Genomic DNA, 27,500 nt, shown 5'->3' on the forward strand with positions numbered 1-27,500 from the left:
GTAGCGGGCCTCTCCCGTGATGGCGTCTATGGGCCCCTTCTCCATCTGCTGCTTCATGGCACAGTACAGCATGAAGAGAGGCTCGCCAGCACACTCCTGCAAGGAAGACACCACATCATCAAATGCAGCACACTCCTGCAAGGAAGACACCACATCATCAAATGCTCTCCAACATATTGCTGCTGACCCTTATTGACTCCTAGTCACAATAAATCCTCATCACTCCCCAGTGTCTCTTCATCAGGGGGGAGGAAAACAAGCCAAGTAAAGTGTGTGAAAAGTCAAGAGAAAGTGTGAGTGAGTGACAATTGATGGAGAAGTTACAAGAAGGTTAATGACTAAGGTAGCGAAAACGCTGAGAGAAGCACTTTCCTGCATCATGTCGTCGCTCTGCGTGCTGGTGCACCTCCCAAATGACTAACGACGGCCATAACAGGGTTCTATTTTGCAGCAGTGCTGCATGGAAGTGTTCCCAACGCAATAGAACACAAGGACATACACCATATGGCCAAAAGTATTTGGCCACCTGCCTTGACTCACATATGAAGGGGGGCCCGCTCCAACCTGAGCACGGAATTGTCCAAAAATGTTTTTGGTATCCTGGAGCATTCAAAGTTCCTTTCACCGGAACTAAGGGGCCGAGCCCAACTCCTGAAAAACCAACCCCACACCATAATTCCTCCTCCACCAAATTTCACACTCGGCATAACTATAGAGCGTTTTCTACGCCCGTGGAAATCATTATTATTTCCTTATTCCTTTTTATTACACACAACATTTTGAGCAAAAAAAAAAAAAAATTAAATAGGGTAAAAGCAAAACTATTGGCTTTAAAGGCCTACTGAAAGCCACTACTACCGACCACGCAGTCTGATAGTTTATATATCAATGATGAAATCTTAACATTATAACACATGCCAATACGGCCGGGTTAACTTATAAAGTGACATTTTAAATTTGCCGCTAAACTTCCGGTTCGAAACGCCTCTGAGGATGACGTATGCGCGTGACGTAGACCGGCGAACACGGGTATGCCTTCCACATTGAAGCCAATACGAAAAAGCTCTGTTTTCATTTCATAATTCCACAGTATTCTGGACATCTGTGTTCGTGAATCTGTTGCAATCATGTTCATTGCATTATGGAGAAGGAAGCCGAGCAAGCAAAGAAGAAAGTTGTCGGTGCGAAATGGACGTATTTTTCGAACGTAGTCAGCAACAACAGTACACAGCCGGCGCTTCTTTGTTTACATTCCCGAAAGATGCAGTCAAGATGGAAGAACTCGGATAACAGAGACTCTAACCAGGAGGACTTTTGACTTGGATACACAGACGCCTGTAGAGAACTGGGACAACACAGACTCTTACCAGGATTACTTTGATTTGGATGACAAAGACGCAGACGTGCTACTGTGAGTATGCAGCTTTGGCTTTTTTTTGCGTATGTACGTAACTTTTTTAAAATATATAAGCTTTATGAACCTTGGGTTAGGTGAACGGTCTTTTGGGCTGAGTGATTGTGTGTGTTGATCATGTGTTTGAATTGTATTGGCGTGTTCTATGGAGCTAGGAGCTAGCAGAGGAGCTAGGAGCTAGCATAACACGTACCGTACCGTACGTGCGCGTCACGTACGTAACTTTTTAAAAATATATAAGCTTTATGAACCTTGGGTTAGGTGAACGGTCTTTTGGGCTGAGTGATTGTGTGTGTTGATCAGGTGTTTGAATTGTATTGGCGTGTTCTATGGAGCTAGGAGCTAGCAGAGGAGCTAGGAGCTAGCATAACAAACACGCAGGTGTTATTATGCAGGATTAATTTGTGGCATATTAAATATAAGCCTGGTTGTGTTGTGGCTAATAGAGTATATATATGTCTTGTGTTTATTTACTGTTGTAGTCATTCCCAGCTGAATATCAGGTACCGTGAGTATGCAGCCTTGGCTGCTAAACATTCGATAACTTGACCGTATGTGCGCGTCACGTACGTAACTTTTTAAAAATATATAAGCTTTATGAACCTTGGGTTAGGTAAACGGTCTTTTGGGCTGAGTGATTGTGTGTGTTGATCAGGTGTTTGAATTGTATTGGCGTGTTCTATGGAGCTAGGAGCTAGCAGAGGAGCTAGGAGCTAGCATAACACGTACCGTACCGTACGTGCGCGTCACGTACGTAACTTTTTAAAAATATATAAGCTTTATGAACCTTGGGTTAGGTGAACGGTCTTTTGGGCTGAGTGATTGTGTGTGTTGATCAGGTGTTTGAATTGTATTGGCGTGTTCTATGGAGCTAGGAGCTAGCAGAGGAGCTAGGAGCTAGCATAACAAACACGCAGGTGTTATTATGCAGGATTAATTTGTGGCATATTAAATATAAGCCTGGTTGTGTTGTGGCTAATAGAGTATATATATGTCTTGTGTTTATTTACTGTTGTAGTCATTCCCAGCTGAATATCAGGTACCGTGAGTATGCAGCCTTGGCTGCTAAACATTCGATAACTTGACCGTATGTGCGCGTCACGTACGTAACTTTTTAAAAATATATAAGCTTTATGAACCTTGGGTTAGGTAAACGGTCTTTTGGGCTGAGTGATTGTGTGTGTTGATCAGGTGTTTGAATTGTATTGGCGTGTTCTATGGAGCTAGGAGCTAGCAGAGGAGCTAGGAGCTAGCATAACAAACACGCAGGTGTTTTTATGCAGGATTAATTTGTGGCATATTAAATATAAGCCTGGTTGTGTTGTGGCTAATAGAGTATATATATGTCTTGTGTTTATTTACTGTTGTAGTCATTCCCAGCTGAATATCAGGTCACCCCCGGCTCTCACAGCATCTTCCCTATCTGAATAGCTTCAACTCCCCACTAGTCCTTCACTTGCACTTTACTCATCCACAAATCTTTCATCCTCGCTCAAATTAATGGGGAAATTGTCGCTTTCTTGGTCCGAATCTCTCTCACTTCATGCGGCCATCATTGTAAACAATAGGGAACTTTGCGTATATGTTCAACTGACTACGTCACGCTACTTCCGGTAGGTGCAAGCCTTTTTTTTATCAGATACCAAAAGTTGCAATCTTTATCGTCGTTGTTCTATACTAAATCCTTTCAGCAAAAATATGGCAATATCGCGAAATGATCAAGTATGACACATAGAATAGATCTGCTATCCCCGTTTAAATAAAAAAAAATCATTTCAGTAGGCCTTTAATTAAATCCTTTAAAACCCTCCTGTGCCCAGGGACTTATTTTCGGAGTTTGTAAAAAATTAACAACAATGACAAAATATTGTTTTGATAATACAAATCTCTATATCATGTAGTATACTAATACTTAGCTTGGTATCATTAATATAAATAAATCGTTGATATTTCTTTCAATTAGAGATGTCCGATATTATCGGCCGATAAATGCTTAAAATGTAATATCGTAAATTATCGGTTTCAAAAAGTAAAATTAATGACTTTTTAAAACGCCGCTGTACGGAGCCGTAAGTACAGAGCAGTTGCGTCTCCCAGTCAGCAGCCCCTCCCCTCTCCCCTCTCCCACACACAACACGGGAGTTGACGACTGCAGCATGACAGGTTTACTGGCGACGCTTGATGACCTCATCAAACCGCCGCGAGCGGAGCATAACAACAACAAGAGTGTGTTGTTGCCGGTGCTGTAGCCGTGGCTAACAAGCGAGCTCGCATCGGTGACTAACTAACGACACCATGTCTATGGTTTGGGATTATTTTAAAGTGTCTCTGACGGATAAAAAACTGGCAATTTGCAATGACTGCAAAAAAGTTGGTTATGCGAGGAGGAACCAAGACGTCTTCCTTTAATACGGAGGCCCGGATTAGTGCCTTAGAAGTGGCTTTGCACTGTGGAGGCATGTTAGTTAGTATGCTGCTATGTGTTGAGGACGCGTTCGTATGCTGTGGCAGTCAAAGTTGAGAGACAAGACTATCGCTGATTTAAAAAAAAAAAAAAAAAAACATTTAAAAAAAGCATAACCAATGTTCGTCTGTGTTGATGGGCTCATATTGCCCATCTGATTTGAAGCAGCAATATTACCACAACGGGACATTTGGCTTCGTAATACGAGTAAAGAGGCAAGAAAGCCAAGACCAAGATTGTGAATGACTGAAAAGAGGTCTCACTGCGTTCAGTTAATTCGACTGTTAAATAAACACGCTCGGGCGCTGCGCAGAGTGAGACGTCTTTCTCCCGGTTTGAAGCGAGAGACGAACGAACGCGAGGCTCGACAATTCCGATTTGGCCTGCATATCACTCAAATGCCGGTGACGGCGGGGAAAAAAAACGATACAAAAAAAACTCAAGCTTCTCGGGGGTTATTCATCGCACTAAACCTCGATGTTGATTAACCCTTTGTGTAATGTTCATATTGTTGTTACTCAGCCAGCGTTTGTGGGTCTGATGGACCCGTTGCATTTTGTTTACCTTATCCCAATAAACATCCTGTTCAGTATTTTAACATAAAAGTGTTTGATTGTGAGGCATTAAAAGCCACAAAATGCAACGGGTCCATCAGACCCACAAACGCTGGCTGAGTAACAACAATATGAACGTTGCACGGAAAATTTCTCTGCCAGTTTCTACATTCCACAGGGATTCTTCTTTTGTGTTTCTGCACCTGCGGTTCCCACACAAGGTTGCAACATTGTTGGTCAACACTGTCTGCTCTCATTTTCTCGCACATTTGACCCTCGGATGTTCTGTGTACCTACACTCTGTCCTCCTCCTGTCTAGGTCTGCTGTGTGTGTGTGTGTGTGTGTGTGTGTGGTACACAGAACATTAATTTCCACACTTCTATTAGCCCCGGGTCCAGTGGACCCGGACATCTTATATGTAATAGAAATGTGTAGGGGGGGTGTATGGTGTGTGGTCATTAAATATGTATTCTGGTATATGTTATTCACAGAAAATGAGCCAAAGTCAGTGAGTCTCAGTTTGAAAAATTAATTAACTGTATCATTTTTCTTTTAATAAAAAATGAAAACGGGTCCCACAGACCCGAACACCAAACGCTCGGGCGCTGCGCAGAGTGAGACGTCTTTCTCCCGGTTTTGAAGCGAGAGATGAACAAACGTGAGGCTCGACCATTCCGATTTGGCCGACATATCACTCACATGCCGGTGACGACGGGGAAAAAATAATAAAAAAACTCAGCCTCTAGGGGGTTATTCATCGCACTAAACCCCTTGTGTGGTGTTCGGGTCTTTGGGACCCGTTTTCATTTTTTATTAAAAGAAAAATGATACAGTTAATTAATTTTTCAAACTGAGACTCGCTGACTTTGGCTCATTTTCTGTGAAGAACATATATCAGAATACATATTTAATGACCACACACCATACACCCCCCCTACACATTTCTATTACATATACGATGTCCGGGTCCACTGGACCCGGGGCTAATAGAAGTGTGGAAATTGATGTTCTGTGTACCACACACACACACACACACACACACACACACACACACACACACACACACACACACACACACAGCAGGCCTAGACAGGAGGAGGACAGAGTGTAGGTACACAGAACATCCGAGGGTCAAATGTGCGAGAAAATGAGAGCAGACAGTGTTGACAAACAATGTTGCAACCTTGTGTGTGAACCGCAGGTGCAGAAACACAAAAGAAGAATCCCTGTGGGATGCAGAAACTGGCAGAGACATTTTCCGTGCAACGTTCATATTGTTGTTACTCAGCCAGCGTTTGTGGGTCTGATGGACCCGTTGCATTTTGTGGCTTTTAATGCCTCACAATCAAACACTTTTATGTTAAAATACTGAACAGATGTTTACCTTATCCCAATAAACATCATAAACAACATATTGTTGTTACTCAGCCAGCGTTTGTGGGTCTGATGGACCCGTTGCATTTTGTGGCTTTTAATGCCTCACAATCAAACACTTTTATGTTAAAATACTGAACAGATGTTTACCTTATCCCAATAAACATCATAAACAACATATTGTTGTTACTCAGCCAGCGTTTGTGGGTCTGATGGACCCGTTGCATTTTGTGGCTTTTAATGCCTCACAATCAAACACTTTTATGTTAAAATACTGAACAGATGTTTACCTTATCCCAATAAACATCATAAACAACATATTGTTGTTACTCAGCCAGCGTTTGTGGGTCTGATGGACCCGTTGCATTTTGTGGCTTTAAATGCCTCACAATCAAACACTTTTATGTTAAAATACTGAACAGATGTTTACCTTATCCCAATAAACATCATAAACAACATATTGTTGTTACTCAGCCAGCGTTTGTGGGTCTGATGGACCCGTTGCATTTTGTGGCTTTAAATGCCTCACAATCAAACACTTTTATGTTAAAATACTGAACAGATGTTTACCTTATCCCAATAAACATCATAAACAACATATTGTTGTTACTCAGCCAGCGTTTGTGGGTCTGATGGACCCGTTGCATTTTGTGGCTTTTAATGCCTCACAATCAAACACTTTTATGTTAAAATACTGAACAGATGTTTACCTTATCCCAATAAACATCATAAACAACATATTGTTGTTACTCAGCCAGCGTTTGTGGGTCTGATGGACCCGTTGCATTTTGTGGCTTTTAATGCCTCACAATCAAACACTTTTATGTTAAAATACTGAACAGATGTTTACCTTATCCCAATAAACATCATAAACAACATATTGTTGTTACTCAGCCAGCGTTTGTGGGTCTGATGGACCCGTTGCATTTTGTGGCTTTTAATGCCTCACAATCAAACACTTTTATGTTAAAATACTGAACAGATGTTTACCTTATCCCAATAAACATCATAAACAACATATTGTTGTTACTCAGCCAGCGTTTGTGGGTCTGATGGACCCGTTGCATTTTGTGGCTTTTAATGCCTCACAATCAAACACTTTTATGTTAAAATACTGAACAGATGTTTACCTTATCCCAATAAACATCATAAACAACATATTGTTGTTACTCAGCCAGCGTTTGTGGGTCTGATGGACCCGTTGCATTTTGTGGCTTTTAATGCCTCACAATCAAACACTTTTATGTTAAAATACTGAACAGATGTTTACCTTATCCCAATAAACATCATAAACAACATATTGTTGTTACTCAGCCAGCGTTTGTGGGTCTGATGGACCCGTTGCATTTTGTGGCTTTTAATGCCTCACAATCAAACACTTTTATGTTAAAATACTGAACAGATGTTTACCTTATCCCAATAAACATCTGTTCAGTATTTCAACATAAAAGTGTTTGATTGTGAGGCATTAAAAGCCACAAAATGCAACGGGTCCATCAGACCCACAAACGCTGGCTGAGTAACAACAATATGAACACCACACAAGGGTTTTAATCATGCAGGCCTAGTAACCAGGGACACAACATTTCTACACTTATTTTCTCTCTACACTATGTCAGAAAGCAATTTGAAAGGAGGAAGGATTCCTAGCGAGACACATAAGCGGTGCAGGTAAACACATTCTGGCTCTGTAATAATCAAGTGAGGTGCACAAAGAGGATCTTTGGCAGTCCCAACAAGACCAGCAGCTGTGTCTGAACACACCGCATGCATTTGGAAGAGAGGCGCATTGACCACATGGAAGGTAAAGATAGGTAAGCCAGCGGCCTCGGCCTTATCTCACGCCGCAGCTGTGCAGGATGCTTCCACTCCACTGCGAGTGGAATGTCTGCACAACACGTGTGCCTGTGGACTTACCTTCAGAAACTTGTAGAGCAGGAAGGTGAACCAGTTAGTGAGCATCTTCTCGGCCACCGACTCCGTCCTGGAGAGACAAAGAAGGGAAATCAAATCTCTACACACTTCTGAATCCTTAAAGGGAAACTGCACTTTTGAATCTTGATTCTAATGCAGTGTTTTTCTCATTTTTCGCGTTGAAAAAATCCGGAGGCACACCACCAGCAGAAATAATTAAAAAACGAAACTCAGTTGACAGTAAAAAGTCGTTGGATATGACTTTAAAGCATAACCAAGCATGCATCACTATAGCTCTTGTCTCAAAGTAGGTGTACTGTCACCACCTGTCACATCACCCCCTGACTTATTTGGTGTTTTTTGCTGTTTTCCTGTGTGTGGTGTTTTAGTTCTCGTCTTGCGCTCCTATTTTAGTGGCTTTTTCTCTTTTTTTGGTATTTTCCTGTAGCAGTTTCATGTCTTCCTTTGAGCGATATTTCCCGCATCTACTTTGTTTTAGCAATCAAGAAGATTTTAGTGGTTTTTTATCCTTTTTTGTGGGGACATTGTTGATTGTCATGTCATGTTCGGATGTACTTTGTGGACGCCGTCTTTGCTCCACAGTAAGTCTTTGCTGTCGTCCAGCGTTCTGTTTTTGTTTTCTTTGTAGCCAGTTCAGTTTTTGTTTTATTCTGCATAGCCTTCCCTAAGCTTCAATTACTTTTCTAAGTGACACTCACCTTTTGTTTATTTTTGGTTTAAGCATTAGATACCTTTTTACCTGCACCCTGCCTGCCGCTGTTTCTGACATCTACAAAGCAATTAGCTACCTGCTGCCAGCTACTGATATGGAAGAGTATTACACGGTTACTCTGCCGAACTGTATACAGCACCGACACTCAACAACAACAACACATAATTTGCAGACTATAATTACTGGTTTGCAAAAAATAGTTTTAACCCAAATAGGTGAAATTAGATAATCTCCCACGGCACACCTTACTGTATCTCCCGGCACACTGGTGGTTGAAAAACACTATTCTAATGCACAATCCTTATGAAAGACAAGAACAATGCATTCTCACTCGTAAATAAATGTGAATAAAAGTCACCTTACAATGGAGCCATGACGTCTTTGGGTCTATCCGACTATAAAACCCACTAAAAACATCTAAAGACCACCAACAAGACTCCTTTAAATATTGTGAGCTGAATATTAACAAGTGCTAATGTTAAGGACCTACTTGCAGCATTGATCAGAGAGGTAACTTTCTTATGCTGCTGTATTGGTGAGCTGCTCTCTCTCCTCTGACCTGGTGACAGTTAAAGGCCTACTGAAATGACATTTTTTCATTTAAACGGGGATAGCAGATCCATTCTATGTGTCATACTTGATCATTTCGCGATATTGCCATATTTTTGCTGAAAGGATTTAGTATAGAACAACGACGATAAAGTTCGCAACTTTTGGTCTCTGATAAAAAAAAGCCTTGCCCCTACCGGAAGTAGCGTGACGTAGTCAGTTGTTCGTTTACTCATATTTTCCTATTGTTTTCAATGCAGCTAGAGCGATTCGGACCGAGAAAGCGATGATTACCCCATTAATTTGAGCGAGGATGAAAGATTCGTGGATGAGGAACGTGAGCGTGAAGGACTAGAATGCAGTGCAAAACATACCTTTTTTCGCTCTGACCGTAACTTAGGTACAAGCTGGCTCATTGGATTCCACACTCTCTCCTTTTTCTATTGTGGATCACAGATTCGTATTTTAAACCACCTCGGATACTATATCCTCTTGAAAATGAGAGTCGAGAACGCGAAATGGACATTCACAGTGACTTTTATCTCCACGACAATACATCGCCGAAGCTCTTTAGCTACTGAGCTAACGTGATAGCATCGGGCTCAAATGCAGATAGAAACAAAATAAATAAATCCCTGACTGGAAGGATAGACAGAAGATCAACAATACTATTAAACCATGGACATGTAACTACACGGTTAATAATTCTCAGCCTGGCAAAGCTTAACAATGCTGTTGCTAACGACGCTGAAGCTAACTTAGCAACTGGACCTCACAGAGAGCTATGATAAAACATTAGCGCTCCACCTACGCCAGCCAGCCTTAAATCTGCTCATCAACACCCGTGCTCACCTGCGTTCCAGCGATCGACGGCGCGACGAAGGACTTCACCCGATCACAGATGCGGTTGGCGGCTAGCGTTGGCTAGCGCGTCTGCTATCCAAGTAAGTCCTCCTTGTTGCGTTGCTACAGCCAGCCGCTAATACACCGATCCCACCTACAACTTTTTTCTTTGCAGTCTCCATTGTTCATTAAACAAATTGCAAACGATTCACCAACACAGATGTCCAGAATACTGTGGAATTATGAGATGAAAACAGAGCTTTTTGTATTGGCTTCAATGGGCTACCGATACTCCTGTTTCACTGGCTACGCCACGCGCATACGTCATCATCCAAAGGCGTTTTCAACTGGAAGTTTAGCGGGAAATTTAAAATTGCACTTTATAAGTTAACCCGGCCGTATTGGCATGTGTTGCAATGTTAAGATTTCATCATTGATATATAAACTATCAGACTGCGTGGTCGGTAGTAGTGGCTTTCAGTAGGCCTTTAATAAATTGTGTCTCTCACCTGGATAGCAAAATGATGTGGACATAGACCCAGAAGTTTGTAAACTCTGACGGCCAACTTAGATTTTAAACATTTAGATTTTAGTTTCAACACAGAAATTGCGAAAAATACCTAATTTTCCGCATTCTTCATCTAAACAGGAACACAGTAGAATCTTGATTTACAAACGCCGTTATTTGCGACCATTTCGGTGTACGAACCTTTACATTTCGACATGCCTCTCTGTGCGAACCATGTATCGGCGTATAAATCGCTTCATTTTGCAGGCCGCTTGAAGCCATCAGGGACTGCCATTTTGATGACGTCACTTCCTGCACGACCAATTGGAAAAGCTTCGAAGCTAGCAGCACATCTGACATGTTTATTTCCACAATTGTCGTACCTTACGTTGGTCAGAGCTGTATCAGCCAGTCTTACGGATAATAGATTTTATTTGTGAAAGCACTTTACATTGAACAAACAACCTCAAAGTGCTGCAGTGCATTTAAAAAAAAAAACAACAACGCTAGGACCACAAATAGTTGCCCTCAACGAGTAAAATAAAATAAAAACTAGAACAGCCTAATAGCTAGAACTAGCACACATATATCTAACAAAAGGCTTTTTTAAAAAGAAGAATTTTTAAAGGCCTACTGAAATGAATTTTTTTTATTTAAACGGGGATAGCAGATCCATTCTATGTGTCATACTTGATCATTTCGCGATATTGCCATATTTTTGCTGAAAGGATTTAGTAGAGAACATCGACGATAAAGTTCGCAACTTTTGGTCGCTGATAAAAAAAAGCCTTGCCTGTACCGGAAGTAGCGTGACGTCACAGGTTGAAAGGCTCCTCACATTTCCCCATTGTTTACACCAGCAGCGAGAGCGATTCAGACCGAGAAAGCGACGATTACCCCATTAATTTGAGCCAGGATGAAAGATTTGTGGATGAGGAACGTGAGAGTGAAGGACTAGAGTGCAGTGCAGGACGTATCTTTTTTCGATCTGACCGTAACTTAGGTACAAGCTGGCTCATTGGATTCCACACTTTCTCCTTTTTCTATTGTGGATCACGGATTTGTATTTTAAACCACCTCGGATACTATATCCTCTTGAAAATGAGAGTCGAGAACGCGAAATGGACATTCACAGTGACTTTTATCTCCACGACAATACATCGGTGAAGCACTTTAGCTACGGAGCTAACGTGAAAGCATCGTGCTTAAATGCAGATAGAAACAAAAGCAATAAGCCCCCGACTGGAAGGATAGACAGAAGATCAACAATACTACCAAACCATGGACCTGTAACTACACGGTTAATGCTGTGCCGCCTGTCGAAGCCTAGCAATGCTGTTGCTAACGACGCCATTGAAGCTAACTTAGCTACGGGACCTCGTCAGAGCTATGATAAAAACATTAGCGCTCCACCTACGCCAGCCCTCATCTGCTCATCAACACCCGTGCTCACCTGCGTTCCAGCGATCGACGGCGCAACAAAGGACTTCACCTGATCATCGATGCGGTCGGCGGCTAGCGTCGAATAGCGCGTCTGCTATCCAAGTCAAAGTCCTCCTGGTTGTGTTGCTGCAGCCAGCCGCTAATACACCGATCCCACCTACAGCTTTCTTCTTTGCAGTCTCCATTGTTCATTAAACAAATTGCAAAAGATTCACCAACACAGATGTCCAGAATACTGTGGAATTTTGCGATGAAAACAGAGCTTTTTGAATTGGATACAATGTGTCCGAATACTTCCGTTTCAACCATTGACGTCACGCGCAAACGTCATCATACATAGACGTTTTCAACCGGAAGTTTCGCGGGAAATTTAAAATTGCACTTTATAAATTAACCCGGCCGTATTGGCATGTGTTGCAATGTTAAGATTTCATCATTGATATATAAACTATCAGACTGCGTGGTCGGTAGTAGTGGCTTTCAGTAGGCCTTTACGCCTTTTTTAAAAGCATCCACAGTCTGTGGTGCCCTCAGGTGGTCAGGGAGAGCGTTCCACAGACTGGGAGCGGCGGAGCATTGTTCGGAGCTTTGTCCTCGGAGGTTGGAGGAGGTCAGCCTGTCCGGAGCGGAGGGGTCGTGTGGAGGATCACTTTGTGTGATCAGAAATGTGTCCTAACTCTCACAGTCTGGCTGTGGAGCTTCGGGTTGCGTGCTGGCATTTTAGCTAGTTAGCCTCCGGTTTGCGGCCCCTTCACTTCAAGGATTTTATCGGCAAAAGGAACTTTGTGATGAGACCGAAAAGGTTTCTCATTGTCATCCCATTGGGTTGAGTTTTTTCTTGCCCTGATGTGGGATCTGAGCCCAGGATGTCGTTGTGGCTTGTGCAGCCCTTTGAGACACTCGTGATTTAGGGATATATAAGTAAACATTGATTGATCGATTGATTTATTTGTTAGTAGGCCATCCACATCTTCACCTCCTCCCAGGAAGCACAGTCATCTTCATCAGAAAGACAACTATTAGAGGACTTCTCTCATAAAATGTGACGAGTGGAGTCTCCTCACAGTGTTCCTTCTTGTCACCCTTTAATGAACCATTCCACTAACTATCTGGAGGTCACACACTTGCTAACTGGGCCATATTCACTACTTCTATTAAATATTGATATTTGCAACAAAAAAAAAGGTTGGAGAAAGGCACCGCAGAAATATAATTTACATATTTGTGTGTCAAAGTCGTTTCAAGACTAAAACGGGGAAACTAGGCCAAAAGAAAGCAGCTGGTGAAAGCCTGTAGCAGGAACAAGACGTGAACGTCCTCCCATTGGACTGTTTGATGTATGCGGAGCACTTTCCTGCTCATGGCTGTCAGCAACATGGAGCCCATGAAAGATGACAACAGGGAAGGTGAACAAACCTGGAGAGAACAGCGCTTGTGGCCTGTCAGGACCTGATCCTTGCACCCTTGCATTCGGTGCAACCACCCATTGTCCCACAAGCTGTGTTCGCTTTCCCGTCCTGTCCGGGGGAAAGACTTTGGACTCCAGAGAACTTCAAACTCCTCTGCTTCCTTGGGGGATTTTGCCCAAATTGGAGAAGGTTCTGGTCTCGCTCAATCTCCGGGAGTAAAGGTGTTTAGCATGTTGTGACTGTTCCCAACCCGAGGGGATAGGAACCGGCTTCACAAAAGGTGTACGAGTGGAGAGTCATTTATTTGATTAGATTTTTAATTAAAAATATCTCTGGGGAGAAGGGCCAAATGAAAAAAAAAAAAGGTATTATTATTTAATGTCAAATTTCTACTTATTTGGAGACAGGCTATTTCCCTAATTGTGTCTGCACCAGTTTATTTTTCTAATCTCCGTCTTCAGCCCATCAACTGTGTTCCCGGGCCATTTTGCACCTTCGTATAGAACAGTGGTTCTTGAAGGCCTACTAAAACCCACTACTACCGACCACGCAGTCTGATAGTTTATATATCCATGATGAAATCTTAACATTGCAACACATGCCAATACGGCCGGGTTAACTTACTAAAGTGCAATTTTAAATTTCCCGCGAAATATCCTGCTGAAAACGTCTCAGTATGATGACGTTTGCGCGTGACGTCACGGATTGTAGCGGACATTTTGGGACACCATTGTGGCCAGCTATTAAGTCGTCTGTTTTCATCGCAAAATTCCACAGTATTCTGGACATCTGTGTTGGTGAATCTTTTGCAATTTGTTTAATGAACAATGGAGATAGCAAAGAAGAAAGCTGTAGGTGGGAAGCGGTGTATTAGCGGCCGGCTGCAGCAACACAAACACGTAGCGGCTACGTACTAGCCGGTGTTTCATTGTTTACATTCCCGAACGATGACAGTCAAGCTTTACCATTGGCCTGTGGAGAACTGGGACAACATAGACTCTTACCAGGAGGACTTTGAGTTGGATACGCATGCTTGTGGAGATGGGACAACAGAGACTCTTACCAAGAGGACTTTGAGTTGGATACGCGCTACCGCGAGTACGCAGCTGCGGCTTCCAAACATTTGATCGCTTGACCGTACGTGCGTGGCGCTATGTGCATGTCACGTACGTAACTTTGGGGAAATATATGTGCTGTATGAACTTTGCGGAGGTGAACGGTACTTTGGGCTGTGGGATTGAGTGTGTTGTGCGGGTGTTTGATTTGTATTGGCGGGTTATATGGACGGGAGGGGGGAGGTGTTTGTTATGCGGGATTAATTTGTGGCATATTAAATATGAGCCTGGTTGTGTTGTGGCTAATAGAGTATATATATGTCTTGTGTTTATCTACTGTTTTAGTCATCCCCCCCCCCCCTCCACACCCCTGATTGTAAATAATGTAAATAATTCAATGTGATTATCTTGTGTGATGACTGTATTATGATGATAGTATATATCAGGGGTCACCAACGCGGTGCCCGCGGGCACCAGGTAGCCCGTAAGGACCAGATGAGTAGCCCGCTGGACTGTTCTAAAAATAGCTCAAATAGCAGCACTTACCAGTGAGCTGCCTCTATTTTTTAAATTTTATTTATTTACTAGCAAGCTGGTCTCGCTTTGCCCGACATTTTTAATTCTAAGAGAGACAAAAATCAAATAGAAAGAAATATTTTAAAGACTTGGTCTTCACTTGTTTAAATAAATTCATTAATTTTTTTACTTTGCTTCTTATAACTTTCATAAAGACAATTTTAGAGAAAAAAATACAACCTTAAAAATTATTTTAGGATTTTTAAACACATATACCTTTTTACCTTTTAAATTCCTTCCTCTTCTTTCCTGATAATTTAAATCAATGTTAGTAAAAAAATTTTTTTTATTGTAAAGAATAATAAATACATTTTAATTTAATTCTTCATTTTAGCTTCTGTTTTTTCAACAAAGAATACTTGTGAAATATTTCTTCAAACTTATTATGATTAAAATTCAAAAAAATTATTCTGGCAAATCTAGAAAATCTGTAGAATCAAATGTGAATCTTATTTCAAAGTCTTTTGAATTTCTTTTTAAATTTTTGTTCTGGAAAATCTAGAAGAAATAATGATTTGTCTTTGTTAGAAATATAGCTTGGTCCAATTTGTTACATATTCTAACAAAGTGTAGATTGGATTTTAAACTATTTAAAACATGTCATCAAAATTCTAAAATTAATCTTAATCAGGAAAAATTACTAATGATGTTTCATAAATTATTTTTTTAATTTTTTCAAAAAGATTCGAATTAGCTAGTTTTTTTTCTTCTTTTTTTCGGTTGCATTTTGAATTTTAAAGAGTCGAAATTGAAGATAAACTATGTTTCAAAATTGAATTGTCATTTTTTTCGTGTTTTCTCCTCTTTTAAACCGTTCAATTAAGTGTAAATATCATTAATTATTAATAATAACATAGAGGTAAAGGTAAATTGAGCAAATTGGCTATTTCTGGCAATTTATTTAAGTGTGTATCAAACTGGTAGCCCTTCGCATTAATCAGTACCCAAGAAGTAGCTCTTGCTTTCAAAAAGGTTGGTGACCCCTGGTATACATGATAGTATATATCTGTATCATGAATCAATTTAAGTGGACCCTGACTTAAACAAGTTGAAAAACTTATTCGGGTGTTACCATTTAGTGGTCAATTGTACGGAATATGTACTTCACTGTGCAACCTACTAATAAAAGTCTCAATCAGTCAATCAATCCCAGCTGAATGTCAGGTCCCACCCGCCTCTCACAGCATCTTCCCTATCTGAATCGCTTCCACTGCCCTCTAATCCTTCACTCTCACTTTCCTCATCCACAAATCTTTCATCCTCGCTCAAATTAATGGGGTAATCGTCTCTTTCTCGGTCCGAATCGCTCTCGCTGCTGGTGGCCATGATTTTAAACAATGTGCAGATGTGAGGAGCTCCACAACCTGTGACGTCACGCTATTTCCGGTACAGGCAAGGCTATTTTATCAGCTAACAAAAGTTGCAAATTTTATCGTCAATGTTCTCTACTAAATCCTTTCAGCAAAAATATGGCAATATCGCGAAATGATCAAGTATGACACATAGAATGGACCTGCTATCCCCGTTTAAATAAGAAAATCTCATTTCAGTAGGCCTTTAACCTTGTTGGAGGTACCAAACCGCACCAGTTTCATATGCGCATTAACCGAACCCTTCTTTAGTGAAAAATTAAAAACAAAATTTTCACACCTGCAAATCAGTCTGACTTCTGCTGTTGCCGTATCCGTAAAGCCGATAGGGAGAAGTTTTTATTTACACGATGAGTCGGGTGTGTCTTGACCTCCGCGGCGGAGGCTCCGTCGCACCCCTGAGGCCGACTCACAGAACCCCTAGGGTTCGATCGAACCCAGGTTAAGAACCACTGGTATAGAACCTTTCTTATTGCTCGGAGCCGTAAAATAGCCTGGACAATATGATGAACTGTATCAGCCCATATGTTGTGTTGAAAGCAGTGTTGTTACACGTACAACCGACGTGGTCGTACATCTTGGATGATTGAGGGACGCCACGTTCTGTGTCCAAGGCAGCTAATTGTTGGACCTTTTGAAAGAGATCTGATATTTTACAAGAAGAGACAGGGCTGCGGAGCTAGCGCTGAGCACCGGGACGGACAAGCTTCACGGTGTCTTGGCTGAATGAGAAGGTATCGGACACCTCGGTCTCCTTGGACGTATCCATGCGGACTGGACACTGGCCGAGAGTTGGTGGGCGGCCGAGGGTGGAGCCGGCTCTCGTGCTCCTGTCGCTGGCCATGTTCCCCCAACCCCAGCAGACCATGGCGTGGAATACCGCAGAGGCCACCACAGTGTATATGTTTTTTTGTTGTTGTTGTTGTTTTACTTTTGTGGCTGTGTGTAGAAGTGGCTGGTTGCATCAGCTCTGCTCTTTTAACGTCTTTAATGTCCTTTGATGTTTCCTTCTTACACACATGTTTGTGTGTGCTATGGCAAGTCAGAGTCAATGGTTCTTGCCCGGAAAAGGGTGGCATGCCATCTCCGGGCTGGGGAGGAGACCCTGCCCCAAGTTGGAGGAGTTCAAGTACCTCGGAGTCTTGTTCACGAGTGAGGGAAGAGTGGATCGTGAGATCGACAGGCGGATCGGTGCGGCGTCTTCAGTAATGCGGACGCTGTATCGATCCGTTGTGGTGAAGAAGGAGCTGAGCCGGAAGGCAAAGCTCTCAATTTACCGGTCGATCTACGTTCCCATCCTCACCTATGGTCATGATCTTTGGGTTATGACCAAAAGGACAAGATCACGGGTACAAGATCTACGTTCCCATCCTCACCTATGGTCATGAGCTTTGGGTTATGACCGAAAGGACAAGATCACGGGTACAAGATCTACGTTCCCATCCTCACCCATGGTCATGAGCTTTTGGTTATGACCAAAAGGACAAAATCACGGGTACAAGATCTACGTTCCCATCCTCACCTATGGTCATGATCTTTGGGTTATGACCAAAAGGACAAGATCACGGGTACAAGATCTACGTTCCCATCCTCACCTATGGTCATGAGCTTTGGGTTATGACCGAAAGGACAAGATCACGGGTACAAGATCTACGTTCCCATCCTCACCTATGGTCATGAGCTTTTGGTTATGACCAAAAGGACAAAATCACGGGTACAAGATCTACGTTCCCATCCTCACCTATGGTCATGAGCTTTGGGTTATGACCGAAAGGACAAGATCACGGGTACAAGATCTACGTTCCCATCCTCACCTATGGTCATGAGCTTTGGGTTATGACCGAAAGGACAAGATCACAGGTACAAGGGGACCTTGTACCTGTGATAGGGTGAGATAGGGTGAGAAGCTCCGCCATCCGGGGGGAGCTCAAAGTAAAGCCGCTGCTCCTCCACATGGAGAGGAGCCAGATGAGGTGGTTCGGGCATCTGGTCAGGATGCCACCCGAACGCCTCCCTAGGGAGGTGTTTAGGGCACGTCCGACCGGTAGGAGGCCACGGGGAAGACCCAGGACACGTTGGGTAGACTATGTCTCCCGGCTGGCCTGGGAACGCCTCGGGATCCCCCGGGAAGAGCTGGACGAAGTGGCTGGGGAGAGAGAAGTCTGGCCCCGCGAACCGACCTCGGATAAGCGGAAGAAGATGGATGGATGGCTATGAGGTTTTTTTTCCCTTGGCCTCAGTCTGGACCCCCTCTCAAGGGTCCAGGCCTAGACTGAATTATTTTTTCTCACCTCCCCCTCCCCAGTGTTTACCTGTTTCTCACCTTTTTTGTAAGGGGCGCCAGAAGTTGGCAGACCTGTCAGCGATCCTGTTCTGTCTCCCTGTAATGTTTGTCTGATCAAGAATGGGATTGTGCGGAGAATCTTAAATTCGCCTCTGGGATTATTAAAGTATTTCTGATTCTGAAGATCTTTGTGTAAGACAGCGGTGTCCAAAGTGCGGCCCGGGGACCATTTGCGGCCCGCAGCTAATCGTTTACCGGCCCCCCACACATTCTGCAAAAATTGCAAAATTTATAGTATTGCACAAATTAAAAACAACATTTTAAAAAAGTGGAATGAGGTGAAATCTAACGAGAAAAAGTTGCAATGTTGACACAAAAGCTGCCATGCAGGCTGTTTTTTTCTTCTTTTGTCTTTGTTTATTTCTATTTTTTTTGCCATTGCTCGAGGAAAAAAAAAAGAAAAATACAAAAAAATCTATTTTACAATGAATTATTACTTAAAAAAATGTCACTTTAAAATGTTTTATGTGGAAAAAAATATTGCATATATTGTGTGGTTGCCATATAAAAACATCAAAGTTTTATTTGACAAAAGAGCATAAAACAAACAAAATAATAGTTCAAACGTAAAATCGACAGATATATCTGAAGTTGAACTCGTAATTTTAAGTGTGAAAAGTAAAAAAAAACTAATAAAATGCATCACTTAATGAGTGGGAGACCTTTTGGATCCCAAATATATTTAGTGGGATTTTATTTACTGTAACTTTTCACTGTGATTACTCCAAAATATTAAAGAATTCAAATCAATGGTGTCCTGCATTATTGATCTTTTAGGGCTCTGTTTTATGTGGAAAAACATATTGCATATATTGTGTGGTTGCCATATAAAAACATCAAAGTTCTATTAGACAAAAGAGCATAAAACAAACAAAATAATAGTTCAAACGTAAAATCGACAGATATATCTGAAGTTGAACTCGTAATTTTAAGTGTGAAAAGTAAAAAAAAACTAATAAAATGTATCACTTTATGAGTGGGAGACCTTTTGGATCCCAAATATATTTAGTGGGATTTTATTTACTGTAACTTTTCACTGTGATTACTCCAAAATATTAAATAATTCAAATCAATGGTGTCCTGCATTATTGATCTTTTAGGGCTCTAATTACTAAATACTGCATATTTCAGTTTTACTATAAAAAACAAAGTTGTCTTTGACAGAAAAGGCATAAAACCTTTTTTTTTTTTTTTTTTACTTGATATCAACCTGAAGTTGATATAGAGCAGGGGTCACCAACCTTTTTGAAACCAAGAGCTACTTCTTGGGTACTGATTAATGCGAAGGGCTACCAGTTTGATACACACTTAAATAAATTGCCAGAAATAGCCAATTTGCTCAATTTACCTTTAACTCTATGTTATTATTAATAATTAATGATATTTATCTTTGTGGAAACACTGATCATCTTAATGACTTCTCACAATAAATATATATAGAAACAAATAAATATCAATATGCAACACTTTATTTTTATATTTACTCTAAGTGCACATTTTTCAAATTGAACATTTTCAAATGATCACTTCTAAGACAGTCTTGTGAAATCACAATATCTCATTTTAACTAGCTAGCCACTAACATTTTTGTACAAATAATAACTCATGTGAAATACAAAAGTCAACTCTCAAATTTTTAAATACATCATGTCACACTTTGAACTGGACACCAAATCTGTTATCTGTTTCTTTGTCAGTTAGTGAAGACCCCAAGTTTTTAAAATATTTTCTTGGATTTTCAAATTGTATTTGAGTTTTGTCTCTCTTAGAATTAAAAATGTCGAGCAAAGCGAGACCAGCTTGCTAGTAAATAAATAAAATTTAAAAAATAGAGGCAGCTCACTGGTAAGTGCTGCTATTTGAGCTATTTTTAGAACAGGCCAGCGGGCTACTCATCTGGTCCTTACGGGCTACTTGGTGCCCGCGGGCACCACGTTGGTGACCCCTGATATAGAGATGTACTGTAAAAAAAAATAATAATAATTTGACTTATTTTTAACATATTAATGACTGAGACCCTTGACCCTTGATTGGTCCCCGGGAGTCCTAAAGGTTAAAAAAAAAAAAATCTATATATTTTGAAAATGAAAAATATCAAAATGTGTGTGGCCCTCAGTGGAAAAAGTTTGGACACCCCTGGTGGCCATAATACCACGTTAACTATAAGTTCCTCTGACGAAGATGCATTTTTTAAAACTAGAATAAGAGGAAGTGTCCTCACACTTAACTTGGAGCGATGACGTCACGACTGTTGTTGACAAATGTTATTATTGGTCAACCATGTGGACTAATGGCTAAGGTGCACAGCCTAATGTTGCTTCACTCCCTCCATGACCTTCCTCTCAAGTCCCAGACTCACTCCTGTCCTACATTCCACCCCTCTTCTACACCTAGACTTTACATTAAATCCTTGTCCTCCCCCCTGACATCCCTTGTACCCCCAACTCTCTGGAAGGAAGAGCGAGAGAGGTGTGTTTTAGTGAGGCTCCGTGGGGAACGTGTGTGCTGAGGGGTGTGTAATCCTTCCCGACAGCCACGGAAACGTCACATATGCTTGGGGGGAAAAAAGCTGCTGAACAAAGACGACAAACTGTGTCATGGAAATGCGCTACCGTCTTTTCCCCGTGCATACCTTCGAAGTAAGAGCTTGGGGTGGTTCTTGCTCTCCAGGTTCTTGTCGATGAGGTCGGACAGCAGCTGTTTGAGGACACCTGTGGCGTACTCCATCTCCCCCTGCAGCGCCGTCATGATGAGGGAGGCCACGTTGCCGCGGTCTCGCATGGAGAAGGACCGCTGCGCTTCCAGGGTGCGGATGAAGGTCAGCAAGAAGTGCTTCTTGGTCAGCATCTGGCCGAACAACGTCAGGGCCTTCTCCACGTTGGCGGGGACCTGGGGAGGGGGGGGGAGAGTTTAGAATGTGGTGATGAGGGATTGAGGAGGAGGAATAGAGTAGAATGCCTTTCATTGTCTGTTAGTATAATTATGTATAAGTTATCACACAACTCTTATGCTTAAAGGCCGTTGCTATAGTTATAATCAATTGGGCTGAAGTTGTACTTTTTCTATCTGTGCAAAGGCACACAACTTGTTATCTTCCATTGCGAGTTTACTCGCAGCAGCAGTTTGTTTCCAGACCCGGCCTGCTGACAGCCAAGGACGGACTAGGACAGGGGTCGGCAACCGGCATGCGGCTCCTTGACCACTCTGATGCGGCTCAGCTACATACATGCCGACCCCCCCGATTTTCCCAGGAGATTTATAATAATAATAATAATAATAATACCTGGGATTTATATGGCGCTTTTCTAAGCACCCGAAGTCGCTTTACATGTTTTTCTGCACCCATCATTCATTCACACCTGTAATTTATGGATCTCAGTGTCTCTCATAGATTACTCCCAGTGAAAAAATAATCCTATTTACACTCTAATTACTAAATAAAGGGCGTGCCCTAATTGCACTGCAGTAATTGTCCTCTATAGCATTTACATACAGCGTGCCAGTCCAGCCACATGTTGCATGTTGTTATTACTTGCACACACAGGAGATAGCAAAGCATACTTACTCATCAGCCACACAGCTTACACTGACGGTAGCCGTATCAAACAACTTTAACATTGTTACGTTACAAATATGCGCCACACTGTGAACCCACACCAAAAAAGAATGAAAAACACATTTCTGGAGAACATCCCACCGTAACACAACATAAACACAACACAACCATTACCCAGAATCCCATGCAGCCCTAACTCTTCCGGTCTACATTATACACCCCCGCTACCACCAAATCCCCCCACACATCAACCCCCCCCTCTCCGTGCGTTGGTTGAGCGGAAGAGTTAGGGCTGCATGGGATTCTGGGTATTGGTACCGTCAGTGTAAGATGTGTGGCTGCTGAGGTAGTACGCCTTGCTGTCACTTAAGGGAGCAAGCTGAAACTGCAATCTACATGTGGTCGAGCAGGTACACTGTTAGGGCAGACTGTAGAGGGCGCCAAATGCAGTGTCATCACGCTCTGATATTCGGGAGTCTCCCGGGAAAAATGAGAGGGTTGGCAAGTATGACGCTATCAAGCGCTAACCATTCAAAACTCGCGGGTTGCACTAACATCAAATTTCCACATTAAACTGCGTGCCGGTGCGTGTGTCGGAGACCCCTGGTTAACATAGCACAAAGCATTTAAGCTTTGTATGCAGTGTTTTTCATTTTAAATTTTACAATTTTTTTTGTGGCTCCCATTACTTTCTTTAATTTGTGAAACTTGCCAAAATGGCTCTTTGAGTGGTAAAGGTTGCCGACCCCTGGACTAGGAGTACCTCAACGCCAGGGGTGACCAAAGTGCGGCCCGCAGCTAATTGTTTACCAGCCCGCCACACATTCTGGAAATGCTATTACAAAAATCAAAAAAACATTAAAAATGTGAAAGGAGGTGAAATCTAACTAGAAAAAGGTTGCTGTGTTGACACAAAGCTGCCATGCAGGCTGTCTATCTTTATTTTCCTTTTTTTGCCAATGCTCAGTGAAAAAAAAAAAAAAGGCAAAAAATAAATGTTATAATGAATTATTGTCCTATTCAAGGCTCCAATTACTTCAAATATTTCACATAAAACATTTTTATGTGGAAAAAATATTGCATATATTGTGTGGTTGCCATATAAAAACATCAAAGTTTTCTTTGACAAAAGAGCATAAAACAAACAAAATAATAGTTCAGACGTAAAATCGACAGAAATATCTGAAGTTGATTTCGTAACTTAAGTCTTAAAAGTAAGACAAATAATAATAAATATGTATCACTTTATGAGTGGGGGACCTTTTGGATCCCAAAATATTTAGTGGGGATTTTTTTTATCTTTTCACTGTGATTAATCAACAAAAATAATGACAATACAATCAATGGTGTCCTGCATTATTGATCTTTTCAGGGCTCCAATTACTTCACAATTGTCCAAATACTGCATATTTCAGTTTTACTATAAAAAAACTAAGTTGTCTTTGACAGAAAAGGCGTAAGGCATTTTTTTTTTTTTTTACTTAATAAATCAGATTTATTGTAAGCGTTAAATAAAAAATAAAAAAAATAATAATTTGACTTGCTTTTAACATTTTACTGTTATGTTATGTTATGTTATGTTATTTTAATTTATTATGCGCCCCCCAACCAACTGTTACATCCGCGACTGAGACCCTTAATGGGCCCCAGGAGCCCTAAAGGTAAAAAAAAATCTATATATTTTGTTATGGTTTGAAAATAAAAAATATCAAAATGGCCCCCCGCATGCTTTAATTTTTCCGTGTGCGGCCCTCAGTGGAAAAAGTTTGGACACCCCTGCTCTACGCAGACAAAACAGAGACAGGGCGAAATCACGAGTGTCAGCACATTTCCATTCTGAATAATCACGTATTGTGTCTACTTGGGGCTGCTTGCATTACCCCTCCCTGCAGAAGCAGCCTCAGTGATGCTAACTAGGGAACTCCCGAATAAATAGAGGAGAGCGAGGGGCTGTACCTTAGAGCGTAGGGTGAAACTGTAACGGAGTGCGCAGCCCAATACGTTTCTCCTCATGAGCAAAATTGAACTCTGTCTCTGCTTGATTCCTTGCTTCTTGTCTTGTTTAATAGATAGTTCGGTGTTTGAACCTGACATTGTCACTATACACAGGTACAATGAGATTAAAATAAACTCCAGTCTATAAATATGCAAAACATAGTGCAAAAGGAGGTAAGGTGCACAGTCCAGTCCTGAGGACGAAAGTTCTGAATGTGTTGTTGAAATATTATACTACATACATATATACAGAAGCATTCAGACTGTGGGTGGAAAGTACAAATTGCACACAGGGAGGTGCTAAACTATAAAATCAGTGCCTGCCTAAAATGTAGAGTAGATAACATGAGAGAACGCGTTGGTGGTGGCAGAATACAAGATGGACCACAGCAAGAAGAACAGCGAGTCTCTGCGACTGAGGCGAGCATCTTGTTTAGATTGTAGATCTTGTAGTGAGTTGACATCCACGGGACTTTAAGAGTTCCAGTCGGACGGGCGGCAGTGAAAAGTCAGGGTTTTTAGTAACTGCTGGATTGCTGATAAGAAATCCAAGTTAGCTCCATCTTTGGACGCTCCTTACTTACACGCTACAATATTTCATTCGAAAACATATTTTGACGCGCAAATTAATGGCCAACATTTCACATGTTTGTTAATCCTAGTTGTATTTCTGCCTTTCAATCAATCAATCAATCAATGTTTACTTATATAGCCCTAAATCACGAGTGTCTCAAAGGGCTGCACAAGCCACAACGACATCCTCGGCTCAGATCCCACATCAGGGCAAGGAAAAAACTCAACCCAATGGGATGACAATGAGAAACTTTGGAGGGGACCGCAGATGTGGGGACCCCCCCTGGTGACCGTTGCAATGGACATCGAGTGGGTCTAGCATAATAGTGTGAGAGTCCAGTCCATAGTGGATCTAACATAATAGTGGGAGTCCAGTCCATAGTGGATCTAACATAATAGTGGGAGTCCAGTCCATAGTGGATCTAGCATAATAGTGTGAGAGTCCAGTCCATAGTGGATCTAACATAATAGTGTGAGAGTCCAGTCCATAGTGGATCTAACATAATAGTGAGAGTCCAGTCCATAGTGGATCTAACATAATTAAGTTAGTGGGAGATCTAACATAATAGTGGGAGTCCAGTCCATAGTGGATCTAACATAATAGTGTGAGAGTCCAGTCCATAGTGGATCTAACATAATAGTGTGAGAGTCCAGTCCATAGTGGATCTAACATAATAGTGAGAGTCCAGTCCATAGTGGATCTAACATAATAGAGTGAGAGTCCAGTCCATAGTGGATCTAACATAATAGTGGGAGTCCAGTCCATAGTGGATCTAACATAATAGTGAGAGTCCAGTCCATAGTGGATCTAACATAATAGTGTGAGAGTCCAGTCCATAGTGGATCTAACATAATAGTGAGAGTCCAGTCCATAGTGGATCTAACATAATTAAGTTAGTGGGAGTCCAGTCCATAGTGGATCTAACATAATAGTGGTAGTCCAGTCCATAGTGGATCTAACATAATAGTGTGAGAGTCCAGTCCATAGTGGATCTAACAAAATAGTGTGAGAGTCCAGTCCATAGTGGATCTAACATAATAGTGAGAGTCCAGTCCATAGTGGATCTAACATAATAGAGTGAGAGTCCAGTCCATAGTGGATCTAACATAATAGTGAGAGTCCAGTCCATAGTGGATCTAACATAATAGTGAGAGTCCAGTCCATAGTGGATCTAACATAATATTGTGAGAGTCCAGTCCATAGTGGATCTAACATAATATTGTGAGAGTCCAGTCCATAGTGGATCTAACATAATAGTGAGAGTACAGTCCATAGTGGATCTAACATAATAGTGAGAGTACAGGCCATAGTGGATCTAACATAATAGTGAGAGTCCAGTCCATAGTGGATCTAACATAATATTGTGAGAGTCCAGTCCATAGTGGATCTAACATAATAGTGAGAGTCCAGTCCATAGTGGATCTAACATAATAGTGAGAGTCCAGTCCATAGTGGATCTAACATAATAGAGGGAGTCCGGTCCATAGTGGATCTAACATAATAGTGAGAGTCCAGTCCATAGTGGATCTAACATAATAGTGAGAGTCCAGTCCATAGTGGATCTAACATAATAGTGAGAGTCCAGTCCATAGTGGATCTAACATAATAGTGAGAGTCCAGTCCATAGTGGATCTAACATAATAGTGAGAGTCCAGTCCATAGTGGATCTAACATAATAGAGGGAGTCTGGTCCATAGTGGATCCAACATAATAGTGAGAGTCCAGTCCATAGTGGATCTAACATAATAGTGTGAGAGTCCAGTCCATAGTGGCTCTAACATAATTAAGTTAGTGGGAGTCCAGTCCATAGTGGATCTAACATAATAGTGTGAGAGTCCAGTCCATAGTGGATCTAACATAATAGTGAGAGTCCAGTCCATAGTGGATCTAACATAATAGTGAGAGTCCAGTCCATAGTGGATCTAACATAATAGTGTGAGAGTCCAGTCCATAGTGGATCTAGCATAATAGTGAGAGTCCAGTCCATAGCAGGCGATCATCTTGAGTGGAGACAGGTCAGTAGCACAGACAGATGAGTGGTCCACCCTGGGTCCCGACTTTGGACAGCTAGCGGCCTCATCTGTGGTCACCTTTATGTTCTTGGCTTACAAAGAAAGGTATGACTTAAGCTACGCCTCTCATTGGCATTGTCCTTCTCGATGGTTTCTTCTTGAACATCAAACCTCCAAAAGCATCGCAGCTCTTCTACACCAACATGCATGACAACAACCTCTTTTACAAGTCACGTTTTATTTGATCTTCAGTGCGATCAGCATTCTACTCTTCCACCTCCCACAGAGGAGAACAGAAGATGGTGTGGCAGAATACAAGATGGGACCACAGCAAGAAATGGAGCATAGAGTAGAAGAAAGGGAACAAGTGCTGAATGACACTTTGACAAAAGCTCCAGATACTTTACTTGTTCTTTGTCTGCTTTCATTCCAACACAATCAGACAAATGATTCAGTTATCCTCTTTCACTTTTGCCTATTACACTCTCCACAGTTGTCCATCTTTCTTCTCTACTCCTTCCATCCCACACGCTCTCCACTCCATTCTCTTCCTCCCTTAAAGCAGGCTTGTGAGCGTCATGCCGGAATAAAGAAATTGATCTGCCTGCGAGTGCACTACTGTGGTCCGTGATTGCCTGGGCCGTACAAATGAAAATCCAATGTCGCGCCGCACCGTCCCCTCGGAATGTAGCTGAGAGCGTTGTGCTGATACTGAGGATATCAGAAGTACACCTGCCAGCCATGAACGTTGGCCACCACACTGCAAAAACTGAAATCTAAGTAAGATTAAATACGTACGGTTTTCGCCGTTT

General features: G+C 41.8%; 1 protein-coding gene across 3 annotated transcripts in view; it reads right to left on the minus strand.

Moving 5' to 3' along the window:
• Positions 1–27,500, minus strand: part of LOC133648406 (plexin-A1-like) — a 155,580-nt gene that overhangs the window by 33,196 nt on the left and 94,884 nt on the right. For all 3 annotated transcript variants that reach the window (XM_062044473.1, XM_062044481.1, XM_062044464.1), the window contains exons 12-14: positions 21,184–21,440; positions 7,725–7,791; positions 1–96 (exon numbers count right to left, since the gene is read on the minus strand). The exon at positions 1–96 is cut by the window's left edge and continues 51 nt beyond it. In XM_062044473.1, coding sequence (XP_061900457.1) covers positions 1–96; positions 7,725–7,791; positions 21,184–21,440 — 420 coding nt within the window. The remainder of the gene's footprint in view (positions 97–7,724; positions 7,792–21,183; positions 21,441–27,500) is intronic.

Source organism: Entelurus aequoreus, linkage group LG01 (assembly GCF_033978785.1).
Source record: "Entelurus aequoreus isolate RoL-2023_Sb linkage group LG01, RoL_Eaeq_v1.1, whole genome shotgun sequence".
Classification (NCBI taxonomy): Eukaryota; Metazoa; Chordata; class Actinopteri; order Syngnathiformes; family Syngnathidae; genus Entelurus; species Entelurus aequoreus.